At 45.2% G+C, this 24,445-nt stretch overlaps 1 protein-coding gene and 3 non-coding genes across 6 annotated transcripts in view; all 4 read left to right on the top strand.

Moving 5' to 3' along the window:
- LOC143957726 (killer cell lectin-like receptor subfamily G member 1) overlaps positions 1-12,992 on the top strand; it is a 65,183-nt gene extending 52,191 nt beyond the window's left edge. For 2 of the 3 annotated variants that reach the window (XM_077467427.1, XM_077467426.1), the window contains exons 5-6: positions 4,579-4,679; positions 12,738-12,992. In XM_077467427.1, the coding sequence (XP_077323553.1) occupies positions 4,579-4,679; positions 12,738-12,843 (207 nt within the window). In that variant the 3' untranslated portion in view covers positions 12,844-12,992. The remainder of the gene's footprint in view (positions 1-4,578; positions 4,680-12,737) is intronic. The other variant, XM_077467428.1, reaches the window with a different exon arrangement.
- Positions 12,993-18,781: 5,789 nt separating this feature from the next.
- On the top strand, positions 18,782-18,853 carry TRNAP-UGG (transfer RNA proline (anticodon UGG)). The gene has a single exon. It is a non-coding gene; the product is annotated as a tRNA-Pro (tRNA).
- Positions 18,854-19,551: 698 nt separating this feature from the next.
- TRNAP-CGG (transfer RNA proline (anticodon CGG)) lies at positions 19,552-19,623 on the top strand. The gene has a single exon. It is a non-coding gene; the product is annotated as a tRNA-Pro (tRNA).
- Positions 19,624-19,765: 142 nt separating this feature from the next.
- On the top strand, positions 19,766-19,837 carry TRNAP-UGG (transfer RNA proline (anticodon UGG)). The gene has a single exon. It is a non-coding gene; the product is annotated as a tRNA-Pro (tRNA).
- Positions 19,838-24,445: the final 4,608 nt, after the last annotated feature.

Raw genomic sequence — 24,445 nt, 5'->3', positions numbered from 1 at the left:
TGATTTCCAAGCCCGTGATACTCCAGCAAACAACTTCAGTGCCAAACAGGTGCACCAAAACGTTTCCCCCAGCCTCTCACCTCAAAAGCTTAGTAAGCAGACTCTGAATACAGCCCAAAGGCTATTCCTTTCTCTTCCATCCAGCAGATAATAAATAGCTGCACATTCCTTTCCCAGACTCTTCCGTTATCTCCCAGTACAGTGTGCGGTATGGAGAGTATGAAATAAAGGACAGGGGGGGCTCTCATGTGTAGTAATTCACAAAAAAGATTTAATGAAATAAGTAATCACTTACATAAAGGATAAGAACAGCAAATAGCGTCGAAACATTCGAACTTCCGGTCTCGGCCGCGACCGGAAGTTCGAATGTTTCGACGCTATTTGCTGTTCTTATCCTTTATGTAAGTGATTACTTATTTCATTAAATCTTTTTTGTGAATTACTACACATGAGAGCCCCCCCTGTCCTTTATTTCATACTCTCCATACCGCACACTGTACTGGGAGATAACGGAAGAGTCTGGGAAAGGAATGTGCAGCTATTTATTATCTGCTGGATGGAAGAGAAAGGAATAGCCTTTGGGCTGTATTCAGAGTCTGCTTACTAAGCTTTTGAGGTGAGAGGCTGGGGGAAACGTTTTGGTGCACCTGTTTGGCACTGAAGTTGTTTGCAGGAGAGCCATGATTGGCCACAGGCAGGATGCCTGTGGCCAATCATAGCTCAGGCTGTATAGTACACGCCCCACACTATATAAGGCCGCCAGCGTGGCGGCCTTGTGTAGTGTGTTGGCGTCTGTAGGAGTTAGTGGATGTTCTGTGTACCTTCAACACAGTATACACCGATCGTTATCGGTCGTTTTTTTCGTTCTTGCTCTTCTGTAGTGGTTGTTGTCTGCGTGCCCTGACCGCAGTATACACCGCTATATTCACCTCACCTATATAGCTAACTATCTTGCTCTTTTTTAATAGAGCTTGCAGTCAGTGGTAGGAGATTGTGCGTGCTGTCTGTGTGCTCTGAACCCAGTATACACCGCTATATCCACCTATATATCCAAAAAAAAGCATTCGAAAAATTGCTGCGCAAATACCGTGCGAGATAAAAAGTTGCAACAACCTCAATTGTATTCTCCAGGGTGTTTGCTAAAAAACATATATAATGTTTTGGGATTCTATGTAATCTTCTAGCAAATAAATGATACATTTTACATGTAGGAGAGAAATGTCAGAATTGTCCTGGGTGCTCCAGAACACCTGATGGCGCTCCATGCATGTTGGGTCTCTGTATGTGGCCACACTGTGTAAAAGTCTCACACATGTGGTATCGCCGTACTCGGGAGTAATAGCAGAATGTGTTTTGGGGTGTAATTTGTGGTATGCATATGCTGTGTGTGATAAATAAACTGATAATATGACAATTTTGTGAAAAAAAAAAAAAAAAAGTAAAAAAAACTTGATTTTGCAAAGAATTGTGGGAAAAAATGACAACTTCAAAAAACTCATCATGCCTCTTACTAAATACCTTGAAATGTCTTCTTTCCAAAAAGGGGTCATTTGGGGGGTATTTGTACTTTTCTGGCATGTTAGGGTCTCAAGAATTGAAATAGGCCGTCAGTACTTCAGGTGTGATCAATTTTCAGATATTGGCACCATAGCTTGTGGACTCTATAACTTTCACAAAGACCAAATAATATCCACCAATTTGTACTTATTTTTACCAAAGATATGTAGTTGTATAATTTTTGGCCAAAATTTATGAAGAAAAAATTACTAATCTGCTAAATTTTATAACAGAAACGAAGAAAAATTCATTTTTTTGCAGAATTTTCTGTATTTTTTCTTTTATAGAACAAAAAATAAAAAAACGAGCGGTGATTAAATACCACCAAAAGAAAGCTCCATTTGTGTGAAAAAAAATGACAACAATTTCATATGGGTACAGTGTTGCATGACTGAGTAATTGTCATTCGAAATGTGAGAGCACCGAAAGCTGAAAATTGGTCTGTTTATTAAGGGTGTTTAAGTGCCCAGTGGTCACGTGGTTAATATGGGTACGGGGTTCCCCTTAATATGCGTACAAGACCCAAATAGGCTGGTAATGGGCAGGGAGGGCTACCCATGCCATTTTTCTCAATGATTTTCAACCATATTGCAGGAACCATATATAACAAAACTGCAAGCAGTTTTAAATGGTGTTATTTCCGTTAAATGTCATTTTGTGCAGGGACTGTTCTAAACACGGGAAACACGTGGCACTTCACAGGCATACTACAGACACCCCCCAGGCACCATATTTAAAGGAATATTTCACTTTTTTTTTCACTTTAATCGTCATTAAAATCAGTGCTCCCGCCAAAACGGCCATTTTTAAAAACATTTTAGGCATTGACCCATGTCCCCTGGGGCAGGAGTCAGGTCCCCAAACCCTTTTTAGGACAGTATCTTGCATATTAGCCGTTAAAATTAGCACTTTTAATTTCGAACGTTCGAGTCCCATAGACTTCAATGGGGTTCTAAAGTTCGTACGAATTTGGGGTCCGTTCGAAAGTTCTGGTGCGAACCGAACCGGGGGGTGTTCGGCTCATCCCTAGTCAGGTGTGTGCTGGGTTTTTTGTAATGACCTGACCATGGTTCTGGGCTCCACCTCAGCAAACAGAGGAGGCCTGGTCCAGGAGTTCGGGAGAGCTCCACCTAGGAGAGGGGTGGAAGCCAGAGCATCAAGAGGCTGCTAGCTGTGTGAACAGAGTTGCTGAACAACCAGTCTATGGGAGACAGACCAAGGAATAAAGCTTAAGGCTAAGGCCAGAGCAGGAGTGCTGCATGTACAAGCCTGGTGGCTGAGCGACCGTTTGTTTTGGAGCAAGAGTGAAATGCTGAAAACCCCTGTGAGGGAAACCTGTTTTTTGTGTTTGCTGAACTTTCTTTAAATAAAAATGGGCAAGAAAACCCCTGTACAAAGAAAGTGAGTGGCAGTGTCCTTAAAAGCTCATCTGATGCTAGTTCTCACAGTTATTGTTTTGTTATAATGTTATAATATAATACTGTATACACTAAAAAACACGGACACATTTCACCTTGAATTAGTAGCAGTGGCGACCCATGTTTTTTTGTTTGAGGGATGGAAAACAAACCCCCCTGTGGCACCTCAAAGCCCCCCTGCTCACTCTGTCTGAGGGTCAGTCCACTTACCTCATCTAGGCGGCGGGCTTCAGGCAGCAGCGGGGATCGAGCAGCGGCAGACATCAGGCTGCGGAAGTCATCAGGTAGTGGCTCCTGTGTCTTCTCCTCCTCGCCTCCGCCATGCGTCTCCTCCCCTCTTCCTAGGCATCCAATAAGATTGCCTGTCCTTTCAGCCAATCAGGTGATGTGTATGGCACCCGCTTCCTGATTGGCCGGGAGGAGGATCAGTGTTGCAACAGCGAATGCTCATTGGCTGTTGTAACACCTGGGTGGGCTCGTAGTGCAATGCTCTGTGCCAAAAGCCCACCCTATTTTGAAGCCTATTAGGGCCTATGGCTCTAATCAGGTTCTTAAAAAAAAAAAAACACTCCCGCCGCTGGAATTCAGACGCCCGGTGTCCTGAAAGGGGCCAGACGCATGAATAGGGGTAGCAGTGGCGATGGATAGAGCATTGCATTATTGCATCTATAGAAGGTGGAGGGGGTGGTGGCCGTGGATAGAGGGATGGCACTTGAGTGCCTCTAATGGACGGGCTGCCACTGATTAGTAGATTATTGCTCAGTGTATATCCTTTGTGACTCTTAGCCCTTGTACACACGGTCGGAGATTCCGACGGAATGTGTCCGAACGGACCGTTTTGTCGGATATTCCGACTGTGTGTGGTCTCCATCGGACTGTTTCCGTCGGAGTATCCGACGGACCAAGCTTTCCAACTTGTTGGTAAAATTTTCCGACAAAATGCTCCGATCGGACATACTCCGATCATGTGTAGAGAATTCCGATCTGACAAAGTGCCACGCATGCTCTGATCAAATTCCTACATCAAAGCTATTGGCTACTAGCCTGAACGTAGTCCCATCGTAACGAAATTACGTCATCACGTTCTGAACGATTGGATTTTCCGACCGTGTGTATGCAACAGTTTCGAACAAAATCCGTCAGACAAAATCCGACGGATTTGGTTGTCGGAATGTCCGACCCGTGTGTACAACGGCTTAGAGAAAATATTTAAATGAAAAATTTTGTGACCAAAATTCACTTTTAATCTTACTAAATGTTATAGCCATATAAGCTCTACTTTGTTATCGTAAAATAAACCCCCATAATTGGTATTTTCGAGAATTTACAATATATTAGGAAGTGACTTGTCTCCGCCATGAAGATGAGGTCTGAGTATGGAATTCCATATGGAAATAATGTAACCCATATAGAAGTCCAGTATAAGGACACGGATGTAGAGGATATCAATGGCAGATAAATGGGATTATGGGAAAAAGTAAAAGTCTTCTATCAGTTATCATTTATACCTCCAGCTGGAATGCTGTTGGCTGAAGCCAGTAGAAGGTGCGGAGAGTACAGATGATCAGACGATGAATAATCTGTTGTATATTGTTCTACCCAGAGACTGGTGACCATCACAGGAAAGAAATTCTGGATCGGATTAACCCAATATAACATCCAAGGCACCGAGTGGGCAGGAAGGTGGGCAGACGGCACTACAGAGTAAGTAGCACTCATCATTTAGTAAATATCCTCCAAATATATTTTGGTTTTCAAAACAGAACAAAGAAATAAACATCAGAACAAGTCCCCGCTGTTGCTGATGAGAAGATCTCACTTGGTTTATGAACGCATCTAATGGACATCATCAAACCAGCTTAGGCGATAACAGGATTTGGCCTGGATCTGGGGGATCCTCTTGATCCTGGTTCCCGTGACCTGCCCCTGGTGTTCCTCGATAGTGTAGCCACCCTGTCATCAGAGGTGTGGGGTAAATTGAGCTCTCTTGGGTAGTAGTTTGCCTAGGGGAAATTTGTTGTCTTTCCACTTGGTTAAGGTTGCTGTTGTTCCCGATTCCTCCCACTAGGTGTCAATGGCACCCAAGGCAGTAGTCATTGGGGCAGTGACAATCTTGGGCTCATTTCTGTCCCCTCCTGCAACCACTAGGCGGGTTCATGGCTGTGGTGCTTGCTGGGGGAAGATATAAATGCTTGGGGAGTGGCATAGTGACATTTCTTCCCCCCAGGCTGTAGCCTAGGAAGGTGCTCGCAATGAATTGTGGCTGAGTAGGCCACGAGCCTATTTGGTCATCAAGAAAAAAGAAGCAGCCGGAAACTCCATGGCATCAAACGTATTTATTGTGAAGCCTTCACAGTGAGTACAGTCTGCAGCAAACTGGTTACGGGGATAAGCCATGTTCACAGCACACGGATATGTTGAGAAGCATGAACATTTATACATAAAAGGCTATCACATGACTACTGCTCCTCTCCAACCAATAATGTGTTCAATTTAAATCTGGTGATTGGTTAGGGCCGGTTCACACAGCGAGGTGATGCGAGGCGACACGGCTCGCCTCGCTCCCGCAAGTCGCCCCCGTTCTGTACAATGGAACCGTTCTGAGAGGAGCGACTCGAGTCGCTCCGACTCAGAAAAAAGGTTCCTGTACTACTTCTGGGCGACTTCGGGGGCGACTTGCATTGACTTCTATACAGAAGTCCTCTGCAAGTCGCCGCTGAGGTCCCCGTAGGTCGCGGCGAGGCAAGTCGGAGACGCCTCGCCGCGCCTCGCTGTGTGAACCGGCCCTTACAATTTTGTCGACAGATGTGAAGATGACAAGTTAGAAGCAAAGAGTCTAGCTATAATACAACACATGAGATAGAAAACATACAAAGACTATCTTGACATGTGAGAAAATACATATATTAAAAGCTCTATGAGAGAATCTTTAACCACTTAAGGACCAGGCCTCTTTTTCAGACTTGGTGTTTACATGTTTAAAACAGTTTTTTTTGCTAGAAAATTACTTAGAACCCCCCAAACATTTTATATTGTTTTTTTTTCTAACACCCTGGAGAATCAAATCGCGGTCATTGAAATACTTTTTTTCACACCGTATTTGCGCAGCGGTCTTACAAGCGCACCTTTTTTGGAAAAAAAAATCACTTTTTTGAATAAAAAAATAAGACAACAGTAAAATTAGCGCAATTTTTTTTTATATTGTGAAAGATAAGGTTACGCCGAGTAAATTTATACCCAACATGTCACGCTTCAAAATTACGTCCACGCTCGTGGAATGGCGTCAAACTTTTAGCCTCAAAAATCTCCATAAGCGACATTTAAAAAATTCTACAGGTTGCATTTTTTTGCGTTACAGAGGAGATCTAGGGCTAGAATTATTGCTCTCACCCTACCGATCGCGGCGATACCTCACATGTGTGGTTTGACCACCGTTTTCATATGCGGGCGCTACTCACGTATGCGTGACGGGGTGTTTTTAAAAAACTTTTTTTTTTTCTTATTTATTTTAATTGATTTTATTTATTTTTACACTGTTTAAAAAAAAAAAAAAAAATGGATCACTTTTATTCCTATTAGAAGGAATGTAAACATCCCTTGTAATAGAAAAAAGCATGACAGGTCCTCTTAAATATGAGATCTGGGCGGTCAAAAAGTCCTCAGATCTCATATTTGGACTAAAATGCAAAAAAAAAAAAAAAAAAAAGAAAAAGAAAAAATGACATTAAAAAAAATATACCTTTAAGACGTATGGGCGGAAGTGACGTTTTGACGTCGCTTCCGCCCTCCTATGGTATAGAGACGAGTGGGGGGCCATCTTAGCCTCACTCGTCTCCATACCCAGCCATCGACAGGACCCGATCGCCTCCGCCGCTACTGACGGCTCCGGTAAGCAGCGGAATGGTGCGGGAGGGCGGCGGGAGGGGGGGTGGCACCTCTCCCACCGCCGATAGCAGTGATCTCGCGACGAATCCGCCGCGGAGACCACCGTTATCGTACAGACGGCCGACGCCTGAAGAGACGGATATCTCTGTTGTGGCAGCAGCTGCTGCCGTTACCGGGATATCCGTTTTCAAAAATAGGACGTACATTGGCGTGCGCCGGTCGGCAGGTGGTTTTAATGAAAACATATATCAATTAAAAAATTTGTAAGATGTGAAATATAAAGACTATACATAAAAGATAGTAAACATTCAATGTGTTGTCAGAAACCATGAAATCAGACTGAGACAGAAGAACAGTTAAATCACACTCAGAGGTGGACTGACAACTCACAGGGCCCCCCGGGGCAATAGGAGATTATGAGGCCCCTGGGCAATAGGTGAAGATTATGGGGCCCCCGGGCAATAGGAGATTATGGGGACCCCAGGCAATAGGAGAAGATTATGGGGCCCCCGGGCAATAGGAGATTATGGGGCCCCCGGGCAATAGGAGATTATGGGGACCCCGGAAATAGATTATGGGGCCACACAGTATACACACACAGAATACACATACACACACTGAAAAGGTACTAGAGAGGCAGGGCAGCTATAATCTTGGGATTTTTAAAAATACACTGATTGTCCCTGGTTTTATTGAGGCTGGCAACCCTGATGGGGCCCCTTAGTGGCATGGGGCCCTCGGGCAGTGCCTGAGTGCCCGAATGGTCAGTCCGCCCCTGATCACACTTGTTTAATAATAAAAGTAAAAAGAACAAACATAGTCAAAAAAACATAGCCAAAGTTCAGTAACCGGAAGGGATAGTCAGCCAAGCCAGAAGTCAGGGATCAATGTAGTGGAACAGCAAGCAGGATCTGGAGCCAGAAGGATTGAAAGCCAGTCTTTAACCACTTCCCACCCGGCCAATGTACATATATGGCCAGGTGGGCGCTCTGTCTTTCTGAGTGGACATTCAGGAAAGTCCTTCAGAAGGAGGGGGATCATGCATGCGTGTGCCCGAGCAGAGGCGCGATCCCGATGCGCTCGTGTCACCCGAACACGGTGCATCTCCGATCGGCAGGAGGGCTCTGTGATTGGCCCTCCTGATCACATGATGGCCGTGTCCAATCACAGCAATCATGTGACGTAAACACAGAGCCGGTTGATAGGCGATTGGCTCTCCTCTCCTCACACGGAAGTTGTCGGTGAGGAGAAGAGAGCAGATCGCTGCAGCCGGCTGGTGATCAGTGAGTATGAGCTGTTTTTTACAGCTTTTTACTTACTGATCACCAACCAAGTGTAAACACACATGTCACCACACAGTGTAAACACACATGTCCCCACACAATGTCCCCAAAACACATGTCCCCAAATAATAAAAACACCTGTCCCCCACATATGTCCCACTAAAATCACATGTCCCAATGATTATCTGCACACATGTCTGTGATCACCTGCGCACATCTGTACATGATCATTTGCGTACATCTGTCCATGATCACACAAACCAATTATTATACACTTAACAGCATTTTTTTTACCAAAAACATGTAGCAGAATACATTTTGGCTCACATTTATGACAACATTCGATTTTATTGGTTTTCTTTTAAAATAGAAAGAAGAAAATATTTATTTTTACCAAATTTCCGCTCTTTTTTCGCTTATATCGTAAAAAATTAAAAACAGAGACGTGAATAAATACCACCAAAATAAAGCTCTATTTGTGCGAAAAAAATGATAAAAATGTAATTTGGGTACAGCGTAGCATGACCGCACAATTGTCATTGAAAGTGCCAGAGTGCTGAAAGCAGAAAATTGGGCTGGGAAGGAAGGGGGTGAAAGTGCCCGATATTGTAGTGGTTAAACAGGAACGCAGGAGATAGTTGCTTGTGATGTGACCAAGGTGAAGGCAGAGGTCCTCTGGGCTGGAGGGCTTAAGTAGGCAGGACTGAGGAGCAGGATCACCAACAGCTGAGTAACTGTGGAGAGAGATGGGAGCTGGCAATTAGCTGACAGCTGAGTGGCCAGCTCAGAGAAGGAAGGGCTGAGCCCAGCCCTGACCAGTGTATCACAAGCGATGGGCATAATACAATGCCCATAGCTCCAAGCCTATTTGAGGCCTAGCATAGATTTTCTCAAGCTTCCCTACCTGGTTCGAAGAGAGTACAGCACCCAAGGGGGATCTTGCTGGGGGGGAATTTGTGTCTGCCCCCAGAGGATCCTCATACTCTCTTGAAAAAAGAAGCCTGGTGGAGAATGGAGCCCTGTAGCCTGTGGAGGCCAAGAAACCAACCCTCTCTCCCTGTGAAGTTGAGCAATAAAACCTTGAAAAAGACTAAAGTGACTGGTACATATCATTGTTGTGGCTCCACTTGGCTTGGCTTCACCCTGGGGTAATTCAAGCCCTCCCCATACATTTGAGGCATGTTTTCCCTGCCCCCCTGGCCAGGAGGGGCATTACAGTAGATATTGCTATCTTGCACACATTGCTTGTGTGTCTTCTCTTTTTGGATAGGGGCCGTGTCATAAGACCATTCCCTTGTATGTATCCAGGAACTTGATGGCTTTTGGCCGAAGAGGCCAGCTACTCATATGGTCTACTGGCTCTTTTCAAGCTAAAATCTCCAGCCTGTTGCATATTTTGCATACTGCATAGATAAGAAGAGGCGAGGCAAGGGTGTAGTGAATGCAGCGATTCCTTCCTTCAGGTACCCCCCGGAGACATAGCTTAGAATTCCCTGTGATGGCAGTTGCAGCTCTATTATCATGGAGATCTAAAAATAGGATGACCAATCAGGAGAGAACACAGAGGTCATTCAACCTTAGAGAGCTAATCAGGAGAAGCACATGGTGTAGGTAAACTCAGAGTAGCCAATAGAAAATCAGGAGAGAGGATGTTGATGGAAACCCTCTTGATGAAGAGACCAGTAGAGCTCAAGGCACATATAGACTGTGGGGCAGAGAAATGAAATGCATAGTGAGTGCAGACAATCAAGAGAGATCTGGTTGAGCAAAAAAGAGGGGAAAGCGAGTGCTGGACTTCTATTTGTATCCCCTTTCATCATCCTCATCCTCTGTCCCACAGGATGAGATTGGAGTGTCAATTAGAGTGTCTGTGCTGTGAGCTGGGTGTTGCTTGTATCAGTATTACATTGGAGGTATATTGTCATTTCTGCCCCAGCGGTGGTTCACCTCTCTACCACCGGTAATCTCAGACATCCAAAAGCTCCCACGTAGAAGCATTGCACAGTGAAGCATTCCCACCTTCTACATGTAGCTGGACACTTCAGTAATAATGTGAATATAAAGGAGAAAAGGGGGTACCTACCCTCAATCGCTTTCATAAAATACTTAACAAGGGAATAACTAAAAAAGCCGGATATGACAAAAGCGTTCCCGGCTCAATGCGTTTTGTACTCCAGCGTCTTCAGGAAGCACACGTTTATGTCTGGTGAGCTTGAAGTTTTTATTTGTTTTCGAACACGCAAAGATTTGTTCGAACACGCGAACACTGTTAAGTTCTATGGAACACGAACATAATAATAATCAAAAGTGCTAATTTTAAAAGCTTATATGCAAGTTATTATCATAAAAAGTGTTTGGGGACCCGGGTCCTGCCATAGGGGACATGTATCAATGAAAAAAAAAAGTTTTAAAATGTAAATTTTTTTGGGGATAAGTGATATTAATAATGCTTAAAGTGAAACAATAAAAGTGAAATATTCCTAATATTAAATTTCATAACGGGGGGTGTCTATAGTATGCCTGTAAAGGGGCGCATGTTTCCCATGTTTAGACAGCAAAATTACATTTCTAAAGGAAAAAAGTCATTTAAAATGACTTGCGGCTATAATGAATTGTCGGTCCCGGCAATACAGATAAAAGTTCATTGATAAAAACTGCATGGGATTCCCCCACAGGGGAAGCCCGAACCCAAGAAAATGTGTACAGGCCCCCCCAAAGTCCATACCAGGCACTTAAGGTCTGGTATGGATATTAAGGGGAACTCCACGCCAAAATAAAAAAAATGGCGTGGGGGTCCCCCTCAAAATCCATACCAGACCTGAAGGGTCTGGTATGGATTTTGAGGGGAATCCCATGCCAAAATAAAAAAAAAATGGCATGGAGTCCCCCCAAACCCTTATTTGAGCACGCAACCTAGCAGGCCACGGGAAAAGAGGGGGGACGAGAGAGCGCCCCCCTCCTGAACCACACCAGGCCACATGCCCTCAACATGGGGAGGGTGCTTTGGGGTAACTCCCAAAGCACCTTGTCCCCATGTTGATGGGGAGAAGGGCCTCATCCCCACAACCCTTGGCTGATGTTGTGGGGTCTGCAGGCGGGGGGCTTATCGGAATCTGGAAGCCCCCCTTTAACAAGAGGAACCCCAGATCCCACCCCCCCTGTGTGAAATGGTAACGGGGTACAAATGTACCCCTACCATTCCACAAAAGATGTGTCAAAATGGTAAAATAAAACACAAGACGGCTTGGGAAAAGTCCTTTATTAAAAAAAATAAAAAAATAAAACTGTCCCACAAAGTCTTCTTCTTCTCTCGCTCTGACAGACTGAAAAAAAAGAAGCTGCACGCCACCTACAATCTGCCTCCATGGAGGCCCCCGACATAATGAATGGCCTCTCAGGTGACAGCTCTTCCCCTGTGGGGGAATCCAATACAGACAATTTATTATAGCCGCGAGTAGTTTTAAATGACTTATTTTCCTTTAGAAATTTAATTTTGCTGTCAGACTGTTCTAAGCACGGGAAACATGCGCCCCTTTACAGGCATACTACAGACACCCCACAGGTATGAAATTTAAAGGAATATTACACTTTTATTGTTTCACTTTAAACATTATTAAAATCACTGCTCCTGAAAAAACTTTTTTTTGCATTGATCCTGTGGCAGGACCCGGGTCCCAAAACACTTTTTATGACAATACCATGCATGTAAGCCTTTAAAATTAGCACTTTTGATTTCTCCCATAGACTTTTAAAGGGGGTTCCGTGGCTTTTGAATTTGCCGCGAACACCCCAAATTGGTTCACTATTCGCCGAACAGGCCAACACCTGATCAAGTCAAACTCAAGTTCGTCTCGAACATCGGGCTCATGCCTAGTAATGATACAGAAGAAGATGTGTTTATTTCATCACCATCAGCATGGTGTTGGGATGTGACTTATGTTATGTTTATGGACTTTCAGTTTTTAAACTCTTGAAAAAAAGATTGTTTTAAATATATGTATCTGAAGATTTGTAGGCAATTAGAATGTTGATATTGTATGTAGATTAACAGAGTGGTGAGGCGCCTTACTTTTTTAATCATAAAGAAGAAGAAGAAGAGGAGGAAGATTATTATTATTATTATTATCTTAAAATAATAATATTAACAATGATAATATTCTTCTTTGTATTGTAATTATTATTATTATTATTATTATTATTATCATCATTATTTTCTACATCTTTTAATAATAATACAAATAATAATTAATTGAAATAATTATATTATTATTATTATTATTATTATTATTATTATTATTATTATCATCATTTTCTTCTTCTTTTAATAATAATAACAAATAATAATTCATTAAAAAATAATTGTATTATTATTATTATTCTTTTTATTGATATTATTGATATTAATATTAATAATACTAATAAAAGAAGAAGAACAACAACAAAAATGTTGTTATGATGATGGTGATGATGATTATGATGGTAGTTATTATTACTATTTTTATTATTAGAGGATGATGATAATAATATTGATATTATTATTGTTGGTGTTGTTGCTGCGATTATTATTATTCATTTGATTTTATCTCCTATTCAGAAATGTTACGGAAGGAACTGGAAGCTGTGCCAAGCTTGGGTCGCACTTTAGCTGGGAGAACTGTTATACTGCACTGAGCTGGATCTGTGAGAGAGATGCTGTGTGACCGCACTGATCTGGAGAATGCTGAGTGAATGTTCTGGTCATTATGTGATTATTTTGAAGTTTAAAAAAATACTGATTCAGTCATTCATGTATTTTGCTGTTTCATGTTTTATTTCTAGATTTGTTGAGTAATAAAATATTTGATACCAATATGTGTATACTGATTACTGTAAGATAAAATGATAAGGTCTCTCAACTGTCACCCTAGAGTAAGAGCGCTTGTAAAAGGGTACACTGGAATGGAGCTCCTCAGAGGAGGGTGGAGATGAGATGAGATGAGAAGAGAAGAGTGGAAGGGGTGAGTATGTAATTCTCACCCTAAGGGAAAAATCATACTTCTAGAAGCTCATCACTGTGCTGACTGGTTCCTCAGAAGTGAAAAAGACCTCCACATGGGGGTCGCCTGGGATTTGAACCCAGGACATCTGGCACCCGAAGCGAGAATCATACCCCTAGAACAACGAGCCTTGAATGCACGCCTTTGTGCATTGGAAGAAAAAATATCCCTTTATGCGGATGATGCCCTGCTTTACCTAAGCGATATGGGCCCGTCCCTATCTGCCGCCCTGGAAATCTGATCTCTATCGGGAATCTGTATTAACTGCTCCAAATCGATCCTTTTCCCCCTGGACAATCAAACCCCGCCCCCACCCGGTTCTGCACCACTACAGTGGGTAACAGAATTCAAATATCTTGGGGTAAAGGTAGCTAGAGATACTGGTCGGTACTATGCCTTGAATGTATTTCTCCTCCTTCGACTCCTGAAGGAGAGATGAATATGAATGTCGTATAAACATTTTAAAAATGGTGATTCTACCCAAGTTCAACTACCTATTCAGGAACAGCCCGGTCTGGATTCAGGGGTCTTTCTTTCGGGAAATGGACAAATATATCATCTCCTTCATATGAAGTGGATCCATCCCTAGATTGGTGAAATCTAAACTGCATTCGCCCACACATTTGGGGGGTCTTGCCCTCCCGAATGTGTGGGTCTACTATTGGGCTGCCATACTAGTCACTACCTATTGGTGGTTTGAGGGCAAATGCTCCAACGCTGCAACATGCCTAGAGGCAGCTCATCTGTGTTCATTATAGGCTTTGCCGAATTTGGTTTATAGGGGGACGAGGGCATATGCAAATCTCCCCGCTCCAACTAAAGCGACGATTGAAGTGTGGAACATCGCTAGATGCAGATTCTCTCATGCGGAGCGCTGGTCCCCGGTCCAGCCCCTCTGGGGGAATCCTAATTTTCCACATTTTAGAATGGTACCAGACCCCCCAGGTGTGGGCAAGATTTGACATAAAGACGTTGAGAGACATTATGCCGACGGGCACTCTATTGACACTCTCCCAACTGACCAATACCTACGCCTTGCCTGGATGGATGTACTTCCGCTATGCCCAACTACAGCATGCTGTCAGGGCTCAGATCCTAGTCCCCCAATCCTGCAACTAGACCCGTTGGAAGATCTTCTATCATGTGATAATCTTAGGAAGCCCTTATCTGCTCTGTATAGTACCCAACTTTCAATAGACTCCCCGAAGATGAATAGGCTTTGGGACAGGTGGAAGTCTGATATCCCAGCACTGGAGCGGGAGGACTGGGAGGACTGTCTGGAACAGAGCACCAAACTGGTTATCTCTGCATGTGACAAGCTTATTCAAACAAAGTTTTTACATAGGGTTTACTATACCCCGGTCCGCTTGTCCAGAATCTACCCTGCTAGGGACCCTCATTGTTAGAGATGGATGAACTTCCGACGGGACGTTTCGTGAACGCGAACCGCGAACGCAGCCAAAAGTTTGCGAACCGCAAAGTTTGCGGCGGGCCCCATTGACTTCAATGGCAGGCGAACCTTAAAAACCTACAGGTCATATTTTCAGCCACAAAATACTTAGTAGCTGTGCACACATAGTCCCACCACATGGCCACTGACATAACACATGTATGAAGTGAATCTGGGATCAACAACTACAAGCATTCTTTTTTATCTGTGAAATTTTGACAATACAGGACTCAGGAGCGCATGAAGGCAATGGAGGAGAGGAAAGGTCAGGGTAGGCTCGGAAGAGGGTGCAGGAGATGATCACCAGCACCGTTATAGAGTGCACTGACGCCAGCACTGTGATAGAGTGCACTGACACCAGCACCGTGATATAGAGCACTGACACCAGCACCGTGATATAGAGCACTGACACCAGCACCGTGATATAGAGCACTGACACCAGCACCGTGATAGAGTGCACTGACACAAGCACTGTGATAGAGTGCACTGACACAAGCACTGTGATATAGAGCACTGACACCAGCACCGTGGTATAGAGCACTGACACCAGCACCGTGATAGAGTGCACTGACACCAGCACCGAGATATAGAGCACTGACACCAGCACCGAGATATAGAGCACTGACACCAGCACCGTGATAGAGTGCACTGACACCAGCACCGTGATAGAGAGCACTGACACCAGTCCCAAGATAGAGAGCACTGACACCAGCACCGAGATATAGAGCACTGACACCAGCACCGAGATAGAGAGCACTGAGACCCCACTAGCACCGAGATCGAGAGCACTGACACCACGCCAGCACCGAGATAGAGAGAGAGCACGGACACCAGCACCGTGATAGAGAGCACCGACAGCAGCACTGATACCAGCAACTCGCTGGTATCACTGATGGCGCATGACTGCGACTGACCAGTTTGGTGATCTCATCAAGTGGCCGCAGAAGTCTGCATACGTCACGCATGAGCAGCCACTGGTGTGGTGAAAAAAAAAAAACAAGCTCCCCAGAACCTGTTCTGCTGCAGATGTTCGTACAGGTAGACGTTAACTGCACGTTTCTGCTGGAGCAGCCTATCAAGCATATAGAAGGTTGAGTTCCATCGCGCTGGGCATGACCAAGTTTAAGACGTGTGCCATGCATGGCACGTGCGTAATTTTGCCCTGTTTCAATGCACTAAGCAGATTGGCACCGTTGTCACACACCACTTTACCAACTGTCAAATTGAGTGGTGTTAGCTACTGATTTGCCTGTGAATGCAAAGCTGAAAGGAGTGCAGGGCCAGTGTGGCTCTTGGCTTCCAGGCACAACAGACGCAGCACAGCATGGCAACGTCTCACCTGGCATGTCGAATAGGTTCTGGGGAGCTTGGGCAGCACAGCAGAAGAGACACTAGTAGCGGAAAAGGAGGAGTCAGCCGAGGAGGAGAGGGAGGAGGATGGAGTAGGAAGAGGAGAAGAAGAGCCAGGCCTGCATGCAATCCGTGGCGGTAAAACCAAATCTACACGGGGGCCACGGGTTACATGCTTGACGGCCGTCAGAAGGTTCACCCAGTGGGCAGTAAATATACCTTCCCTGCCCGTGTTTGCTAGACCATGTGTCTGTGGTCAGATGTATCTTGGCACCGACACAGTGTGCCAGAGATACATTCACTTGCCGCTGAACATGGCCATATAGCTCTGGGATGCCCTTCTGTGAGAAATACTTCCTTCCTGGGACCTTCCATTGTGGTGTTCCAATGGCCACAAATTTTCACCAGTTTATATGGCAGTAGTTGGCGGGCTATCAGTTCTGACAAGCCAGACGTCAACCATTGGGCAAGAGGGTTATCCGGCGTCATGATTGTTTTACGCTGGAACATTTGGCCCACGGAAGCCTGCCTTTTTGCAGAAAAACGTAAGGATGGCGTGATGGAAGGTGGAGTGGAGGACAATTGTGAGGAGAGAGGAGAAGGAGAAGTAGAAGACGAGGCTGGACGGTGAGAGCCTGGAGTGTGGCTTTGTGTGTTCCGTTGCTCCCACTGGGCTCGGTGATGGCTGCTCATGTGCCTTCTTAAGGCGATCGTCCCTAGGTGAATGTTGGGCTTACAGCAACTTATGCTTGAATGCAAAGATTGCAGATGGCAACACTATAGTCAGCAGCGGACACGTTAAAAAAAGCCCACACTGCAGAGCCATATGCTGGTGTCCTGGGAGCGCCAGATGTGACCGTACATGGCTGATGCCTCGCTCCAGATACATTAGCAGTCTGCTTTGTCCCTTCTGTGCAATCTAAGTTCTTCCTGCTTCTCCTCCCTATCTGCTGGTCCATATCTCCCTCTGAACTCCCCTCCTCTTCCTCTCTTGTGGGCACCCACGTGACATCACTAGACACATCATCATCAACGTCACCTTCCCCACCGCTATAATTAGAGATCTCGGAGTAGGCAGCAACAGCGGGGACCAACCTCCTCCTTGGGCTGATCTGGGTACTGTCGTCAGACTGCTGAGTGGCAGTTGTTGCTACCTCCTCTTCCTGATCCAATGCCAAGAGTGGCTGCACATCAGAAATGTCTTGATATGGATCGGAAAATAATTCCTGTGACTCAAGCGGAAGGTATATGGTGGTGGTGGTGTTGGTGGTAGTGTCTTTGGGGGTGCACATAGCAGAGAGTGAAGAAGAGGGTGCAGATAGAGAGGATGAGGAGGGTGCAGAAGAGTAAGGCTGAGTGAGCCACTCAACCAAGTCTAGCGCGTCCTTTGACATAATCGCACGCACCTTCTGCAATTTGCCACTTTGGCTCAAGCCTGTTGCTCCTGCCCTACCCCTACCACCCCTGCGGAAGGGCCTGCCTCTTCCTCTGCCTGTCATTTTTTAAATGACCCTGTGACAAAAGTCTCTAGAGAAGTGCAGTATGTATGTGGAAGAAGGTATATAACACCCCGCTTCAATCTGTCGTTTTTGGGGGCCACTGGTCTATCACACCAGTTATAATACTTTGTTTTATTGCATTTGTCACTCTTTGTAGTATCACTGCAGAACCGCTCAGCAGTCACAATGCTGCACAGTGGAAATGCACTATACTATGCTTTCTATATGTGCAAGTATTTTATACGTGTAATACACACCTATATACTGCGCACCAAATAGTACACCTATACCAGTCCTTAGAAGGACCTTTGTGGACCTAGTAGCTAGTGATTTGCAGACTGTACCTCAGTCCCTACACTGATAAAAGACTGCTGCAGAATACGGCAGTAATCTGCAGCACAGCTCTGCACCAGCACCCTATACATTGTACACCTATACCAGTCCTTAAAAGGACCTTTGTGGACCTAGTAGCTAGTGATTTGCAGACTGTACCTTAGTCCCTACACTGATAAAAGACTGCTGCAGAATAGGGCAGCAGTCAGCAGCAGTGCACCAAAACCCTATATATTGTACACATATACCAGTCCTTACAAGGACCTTTGTGGACCTAGTAGCTAGTGATTTTCAGACGGTCCCTCAGTCCCTACACTGATAAAAGACTGCTGCAGAAACCAGCAGTAATCTGCAGCACAGCCCTGCACCAGCACCCTATATGTTTATCCACCTTTGGTTACAGGAGATCCAAGCCACAAGACCTTGAGTTACTTTCCAGACCCTACTGGTGGAAAGGAGGTGAATTAGCCCTGACAAAATTTCCCCTTGGAGTTTGATATTTTCAAAATAGGCAAAGATTGCAAATTCCTTTCATCCAAGGAAGAAGACGTTTGGGGAAGAGAAGGCTATATTTTGGGGAAAAAAATATTCTCCAAGGAGCGTGACATTCTCGGCTCATTGGTCTAGGGCAGTGATGGTGAACCTTGGCACCCCAGATGTTTTGGAACTACATTTCCCATGATGCTCATACACCCTGCAGTGTAGTTGAGCATCATGAGAAATGTAGTTCTGAAACTTCAGGGTTGCCAAGGTTCGCCATCGCTGGTCTAGGGGTATGATTCTCGCTTCGCGTGCGAGAGGTCCCGGGTTCAAATCCCGGACGAGCCCAAGCTTTAGGTAGCAGGCCCGATTTCCCATCGTCTTCTTGTCACAGTCAAGGTGCCTTTATGCTATGCCTGAACTTTTGCAGTGCCCTTGTCTACTGCTCAGCCTAGCCCGGGAAACCAGCCAACATAGGCAAGCAGCTTTTGGCCCGTTGGGCTAGGGGTATGATTCTCGCTTTGGGTGCGAGAGGTCCCAGGTTCAAATCCTGGACGAGCCCATGAGGAGTTCTTTTTCACCTCTGTGGAACCAACAGAGATGATTTTACCTCATCTCCAAGTCTGCCAGGAGCCTAAAAAAAGTTTTTTTTTAGCAAAGTTTGCAGATGCTGTTGTAGGAGGCACTTGGTTTTGGCTATCAAGAGGCACTTGTTGGACTTAAAAAAAACAAAAAAAAAAAAAACAAGTATGTGCATGTGCCAACATAGGCAAGCAGCTTTCGGCTCATTTGTCTAGGGGTATGATTCTTGCTTAGGGTGTGAGAGGTCCTGGGTTCAAATCCCAGATGAGCCCATTGTTTAGCATTAGACTTGGCATTCTAACTTGAGGCTTTGTTTATATGGTGGATTAATCCATGCAGGCAACTGTGCTTGCAACGCACAAAAGTGCCTAACAGCTCTTGCATCTCCAAAGTGCTGGAAACGTCTCTTCTGAGAGGTGGCTCTTGGGTTCTGCTCCTTCAAAGGTGTTTATCCACATTTGGTTACAGGAGGTCCAAGCCACAAGACCTTAAGTTACTTGCCAGACCCTACTGGTGGAAAGGAGGTGATTTTGCCCTGACATCATTTCCCCTTGGAGTTTGATATTTTCAAAATAGGCAAAGATTGCAAACTCCTTTCATCCAAGGAAGAAGACGTTTGGGGAAGAGAAGGCTCTTTTTTGGGGAAAAAAAATAATCTCCAACGAATGTGACATTCTCGGCTCGTTGGTCTAGGGGTATGATTCTCGCTTCGGGTGCGAGAGGTCCCGGGTTTAAATCCCAGACGAGCCCAAGCTTTAGGTAGCAGGCCCGATTTCCCATCGTCTTCTTGTCACAGTCAAGGTGCCTTTATGCTATGCCTGAACTTTTGCAGTGCCCTTGTCTACTGCTCAGCCTAGCCCGGGAAACCAGCCAACATAGGCAAGCAGCTTTCGGCTCGTTGGTCTAGTGGTATGATTCTTGCTTTGGGTGCGAGAGGTCCCGGGTTCAAATCCTGGACGAGCCCATGAGGAGTTCTTTTTCACCTCTGTGGAACCAACAGAGATGATTTTACCTCATCTCCAAGTCTGCCAGGACCCTAAAAAAAGATTTTTTTTAGCAAAATTTGCAGATGCTGTTGTAGGAGGCACTTGGTTTTGGCTATCAAGAGGCACTTGTTGGACTTAAAAAAAAAAAAAAAACGAGTATGTGCAATCAAGGCTCGTTGGTCTAGGGGTATGATTCTCGCTTAGTGTGCGAGAGGTCCCAGGTTCACATGAGGGAGGGAGCATGCGCGGTGCGGAGCAAGCAGGACGCTAGACTCAGGAGCTCTGGGGACAGTGGAGATTGTATATCACTCCCCGGGACAATACTGCTCTCCTATCGATACCAAACTCACTGCGTTGTCCCGAGGGATCATTCGTGCATGCCGACAGCCAAGAAGGGCAAGCGGAAAACCGCTCAATGCTCTCTTATGAACTACCTGCTTTGGGTCACTGAGAGACAAGAGATGTCCCAAGATGGCGCCCAGGCCTCCATGGACGTGGAGGCACCACGTGCAGCGAGCTCCCATGCAGGTACGGGGGATGCCCAGCTAATGAAAGCGGACTTGGAAGATAGCCTAGCTCACATGTATGATAGGCTAGCTAAGAAATTCCAGGTGGAATTACAGAAATCAACCAATACGCTGTCTCAACAGTTAGCGGCCCTGGGAAATGGGACGGATCTCTTAGAAGTGAAGCATGATGAGCTTCACTTAGCTTATACGGACCTTCGGAGGGACCATGAGATGTTGGGAGACACGGTTGTCCAGCTCCAGAATCATTTGGAAGACCTGGACAACCGCAACAGAAGGAACAATGTTAGGGGGATCCCTGAATCGGTGACGATCTCCCAATCACGATCACAAAGTTGTTCCAACTCCTTCTTCCTAATCAGCCAAAGGAATCCTTTATTTGTGATCGCCTACATAGGGCCTTGAGGCCTAAGCCACCCCCGGAGAAACCCCCACGGGACATTGTTATGTGCCTTAAAGACTTCCTTATTAAGGAGGAAATCCTTAGAGCTTCCCGTAATACCCCACGTATTCATCTGGATGGGATCGCCGTTCAAATCTTCCCTGACATAGCTCCCGCTACTCTGGAGAAGCGGCGACAGATGAGAGAAATCACCTCTGCGTTGCAGACAGCTCAAATACGTTATCGCTGGGGGTTTCCATTTAAATTAATCGTCCCACATAATGGATCCACACATGTTGCCACCACAGTTGCAGAGGGTAGAGAAGTTCTGCTGAAATTAGGCCTATTGGAGAGACAACAAACGCCCAGGCACCCACCAACTCCCCGCCCGTCACCCATTTGGGCCACACCATCGCCCCACAGAGATAGACGCTCCCGAAGGCTACAGCCACTACCCGAAATTTGATTACATAATGGACTGCCCGGACTTCTCGCTGATGCCCAGACTTCCACGCAGGTATTTCACTTGTCCTCATTGGAACTTCTAGCCGGATTTGTTCAGTTGACTTACCTGGATCCCTTGACCCCCCCTTTCTCCCTCCCTCCTCCTCTTTTTCTTATTTTTTTTCCCATCCTCCTCACCCCCCCTCCCTCCCCCCCTTCGCTTTAGCCGATCGGGCATGTCTACTAAGCAACTCCAGAGTCTCCCTGTCCCCGGAGATGTTTTCTTTTTACCTGTTCTTCCTCTTTTTATTTCTCCATCTTTTTTTTTTTCTCGGCCTCGCGTCTCCCCCCCCTCCATACTGGTCCTCCACTCCCTGCTCGGATTGTCTTTTGGCAGGGAGTGAATGGAGCAGGTGGATGTAGGGGCCATAGGGCCCCATGTGTATACTTTATTGGTCTGGTTGGGTCTTCCACCCCGACCCCACAGTTATTTTGTTTTTGTTACTGTTTATTTGTTTTTATGTTATGCTGACCGTAATGATTGCCCTGGAATATGGATAGATATGCTTACTGTTTTTGGCTTTTCTAACTGGTGGAGGTCTGGCTTTGACCACTTCCTGATAATGCTTTGCCTTAGAGTGAGTAGGAGTAGCTCCCTTGGCACTGGACTCTGGCATGGGGTACAGCACCTCTCTGGTAGTGTCTTCAGAGTAGCGTGCCTACTTACCGGATAGCATGGGTCTACAAATCATTTCCCATAATGTGAGGGGTTTCAACTCCCCACAAAAGAGAAGGAAGGCTTTCCACCAATATAAGCGAATGGGCGCGGATATTATTCTTTTACAAGAGACCCACTTCTCCTCTGCGGCTTGTCCTAAATTTTTTGATAAGTCTTATAAATTGCACTACTATACCACTTTTGAGTCCAGAACCAGGGGAGTTGCGATCTTTATTCGTAATAATTTACAGTTTGAACCTTCCCATGTCTATAAGGACCCTAATAGCAGGTTCCTCGTTCTCCAGGGTTTGATACAGGGTAAGGCGGTGACTGTAGCTAATCTGTACGCTACAAATTCTGCGCAAGGTACTTTTTATAAGCAATTTTTACGAATTTTGGACAGATATATCTCCCCCATCTGATTGTAGGGGGAGATTTTAACTTGGTGGCCAACCCTTCATTAGACAGAAGTAAACCAACTCACTGTGCTAAAGCCTTCCCGAAACTACTTATCAATACTTGGAGGGCACTGAATATTGGTACCAGAGAATATACTCATTATTCCCACCCCCACGACAGCTACGCTAGATTAGATTATATATACACTTCCCCCATATTACTGGCTAACTCGGCTCTCGCGTCTATCCACCCATGTCCCTGGTCTGATCACCATGTGGTTACCTTTCATACCTCTCACATTGGCCTTTCCCCTGCAACGGCCTCTTGGAGGCTGAATGATTCATTATTGTCGGACCCTGAGATTTACACCCGCGTTGCGGGCCTCCTAGAGGAATACTTCAACACTAACGACACGGGCGACATCTCCCCCCAAATACTTTGGACTGCTCATAAAGCAGTTCTTCGTGGCCATCTGATTGAAATCGCAGTCACCAAAAAAAGGCAGAAAAGTGCACAGATTCGAACCCTCACTCGTGACTTACAAAAATTATATCAGTCCCACTCAGGTACACATTCGCCAGATACCATGCAGTTAATCAACCAAAAGAGAGCCGAGTTAGACACTATACTCTCGGAACATACAGAGAAATCATTGCGCTGGTCTAAAGCTAAATTTCTTTTACATAGTAACACGGCCTCTAGTATGTTCTCTCGCAAACTTCATCAGTCTTTACAACCTTCCCATGTTTATAAATTGAGAAATAATTCAGGCAACGTGGTTACTCACCCCACGGAAGTACTCCAAATTTTCAAAGCATTTTACCAAAACTTGTTATCCCCTCCTTCACAACCTATAACCCAAGATATAGACCAGTGGCTGGATTCTTTGCGCCTTCCATCCCTCTCGGACTCACAACTTCAGGCCTTGAATGCTCCCTGTTCCGACCAAGAGGTCATAGCCACTATGAAAACTCTTAAATCCTCTACGGCTCCAGGCCCAGACGGTTATACCTCTTTATATTACAAAAATTTTTCCCAGATTTTGGCCCCTAGATTGACAAAACTTTTTAATCAGATTTTGCAAGGTCATACTCTTCCAGATGAAATGTTACACGCCAATATGACATTAATCCCCAAACCGAATAAGTATCACACCATACCCCAAGATTATAGGCCCATTTCAGTTTTAAATAATGATATTAAGATCTTAGGAAAATTGTTAGCAAATCGATTAGCCCCTATCATTTGTGCCCTGGTCGGCCCGGAACAAACGGGATTTATCCCCAACAGGCAAATCACGGACAATATCAGATTGGCCATGAATATTATCCAAGACGCAAACCTTTACTCCCACAAAGTCTTGATCCTGGGATTGGACATACATAAGGCGTTTGATAGTATTTTATGGCCCTATCTAGACAGAGTTTTAACGAAATTTGGGTTAATGGGAGAATTTGTGAACGGATTTAAGGCTCTATATCATAGCCCTCAAACTAGAATAAAAATCCCTGGTTGCTCATTTGATTTCTTCCCATTAGGCAGAGGTACCAGGCAGGGCTGTCCCTTGTCTCCCTTAGTGTTTGCCCTGGCCTTGGAGCCCCTTGCCAGGGCACTTATAACTAACCCGAATATAGGAGGGTACCTGAAGGGGGAAGGGGAATACAAGATTAGTCTCTATGCGGACGATGTCCTCCTGTTCTTACCCAATCCTTTAATATCATTACCCAACCTTATTGAGAACCTCAATACCTTTCAGAAGCTTTCAGGATTAGCGGTTAATCTATCTAAATGTTCTGCCCTCCCTATTAATTTCACCCACCCGGAAATTTTAAATCTCCAAAACACATTTGGTCTCCCCTTATCTAATCATACATTGCATTATCTCGGGATTCACCTTGCCCCTACACTGAAAGACACATATAATGCTAATTTTCCAGTTGCCTTCTCTGCAGTTAGGAGATGGCTGAAACTGTGGTCCACATACCATATCCCCTTAATGGGTAGGGTGGTGGCTGTTAAAATGTCTATTTTACCTAAATTACTTAATTTTTTTAGAGCTCTCCCCTGTATATCCCGCGCCAATCCCTTACGCTGTTACAACGAGACATTAACGCCT

Source organism: Lithobates pipiens, unplaced genomic scaffold (genome assembly GCF_037356315.1).
Source record: "Lithobates pipiens isolate NorthernLeopardFrog02 unplaced genomic scaffold, aLitPip1_a1.2 Scaffold_55, whole genome shotgun sequence".
Classification (NCBI taxonomy): Eukaryota; Metazoa; Chordata; class Amphibia; order Anura; family Ranidae; genus Lithobates; species Lithobates pipiens.
This window is presented reverse-complemented; position numbering and strand designations above follow the sequence as displayed.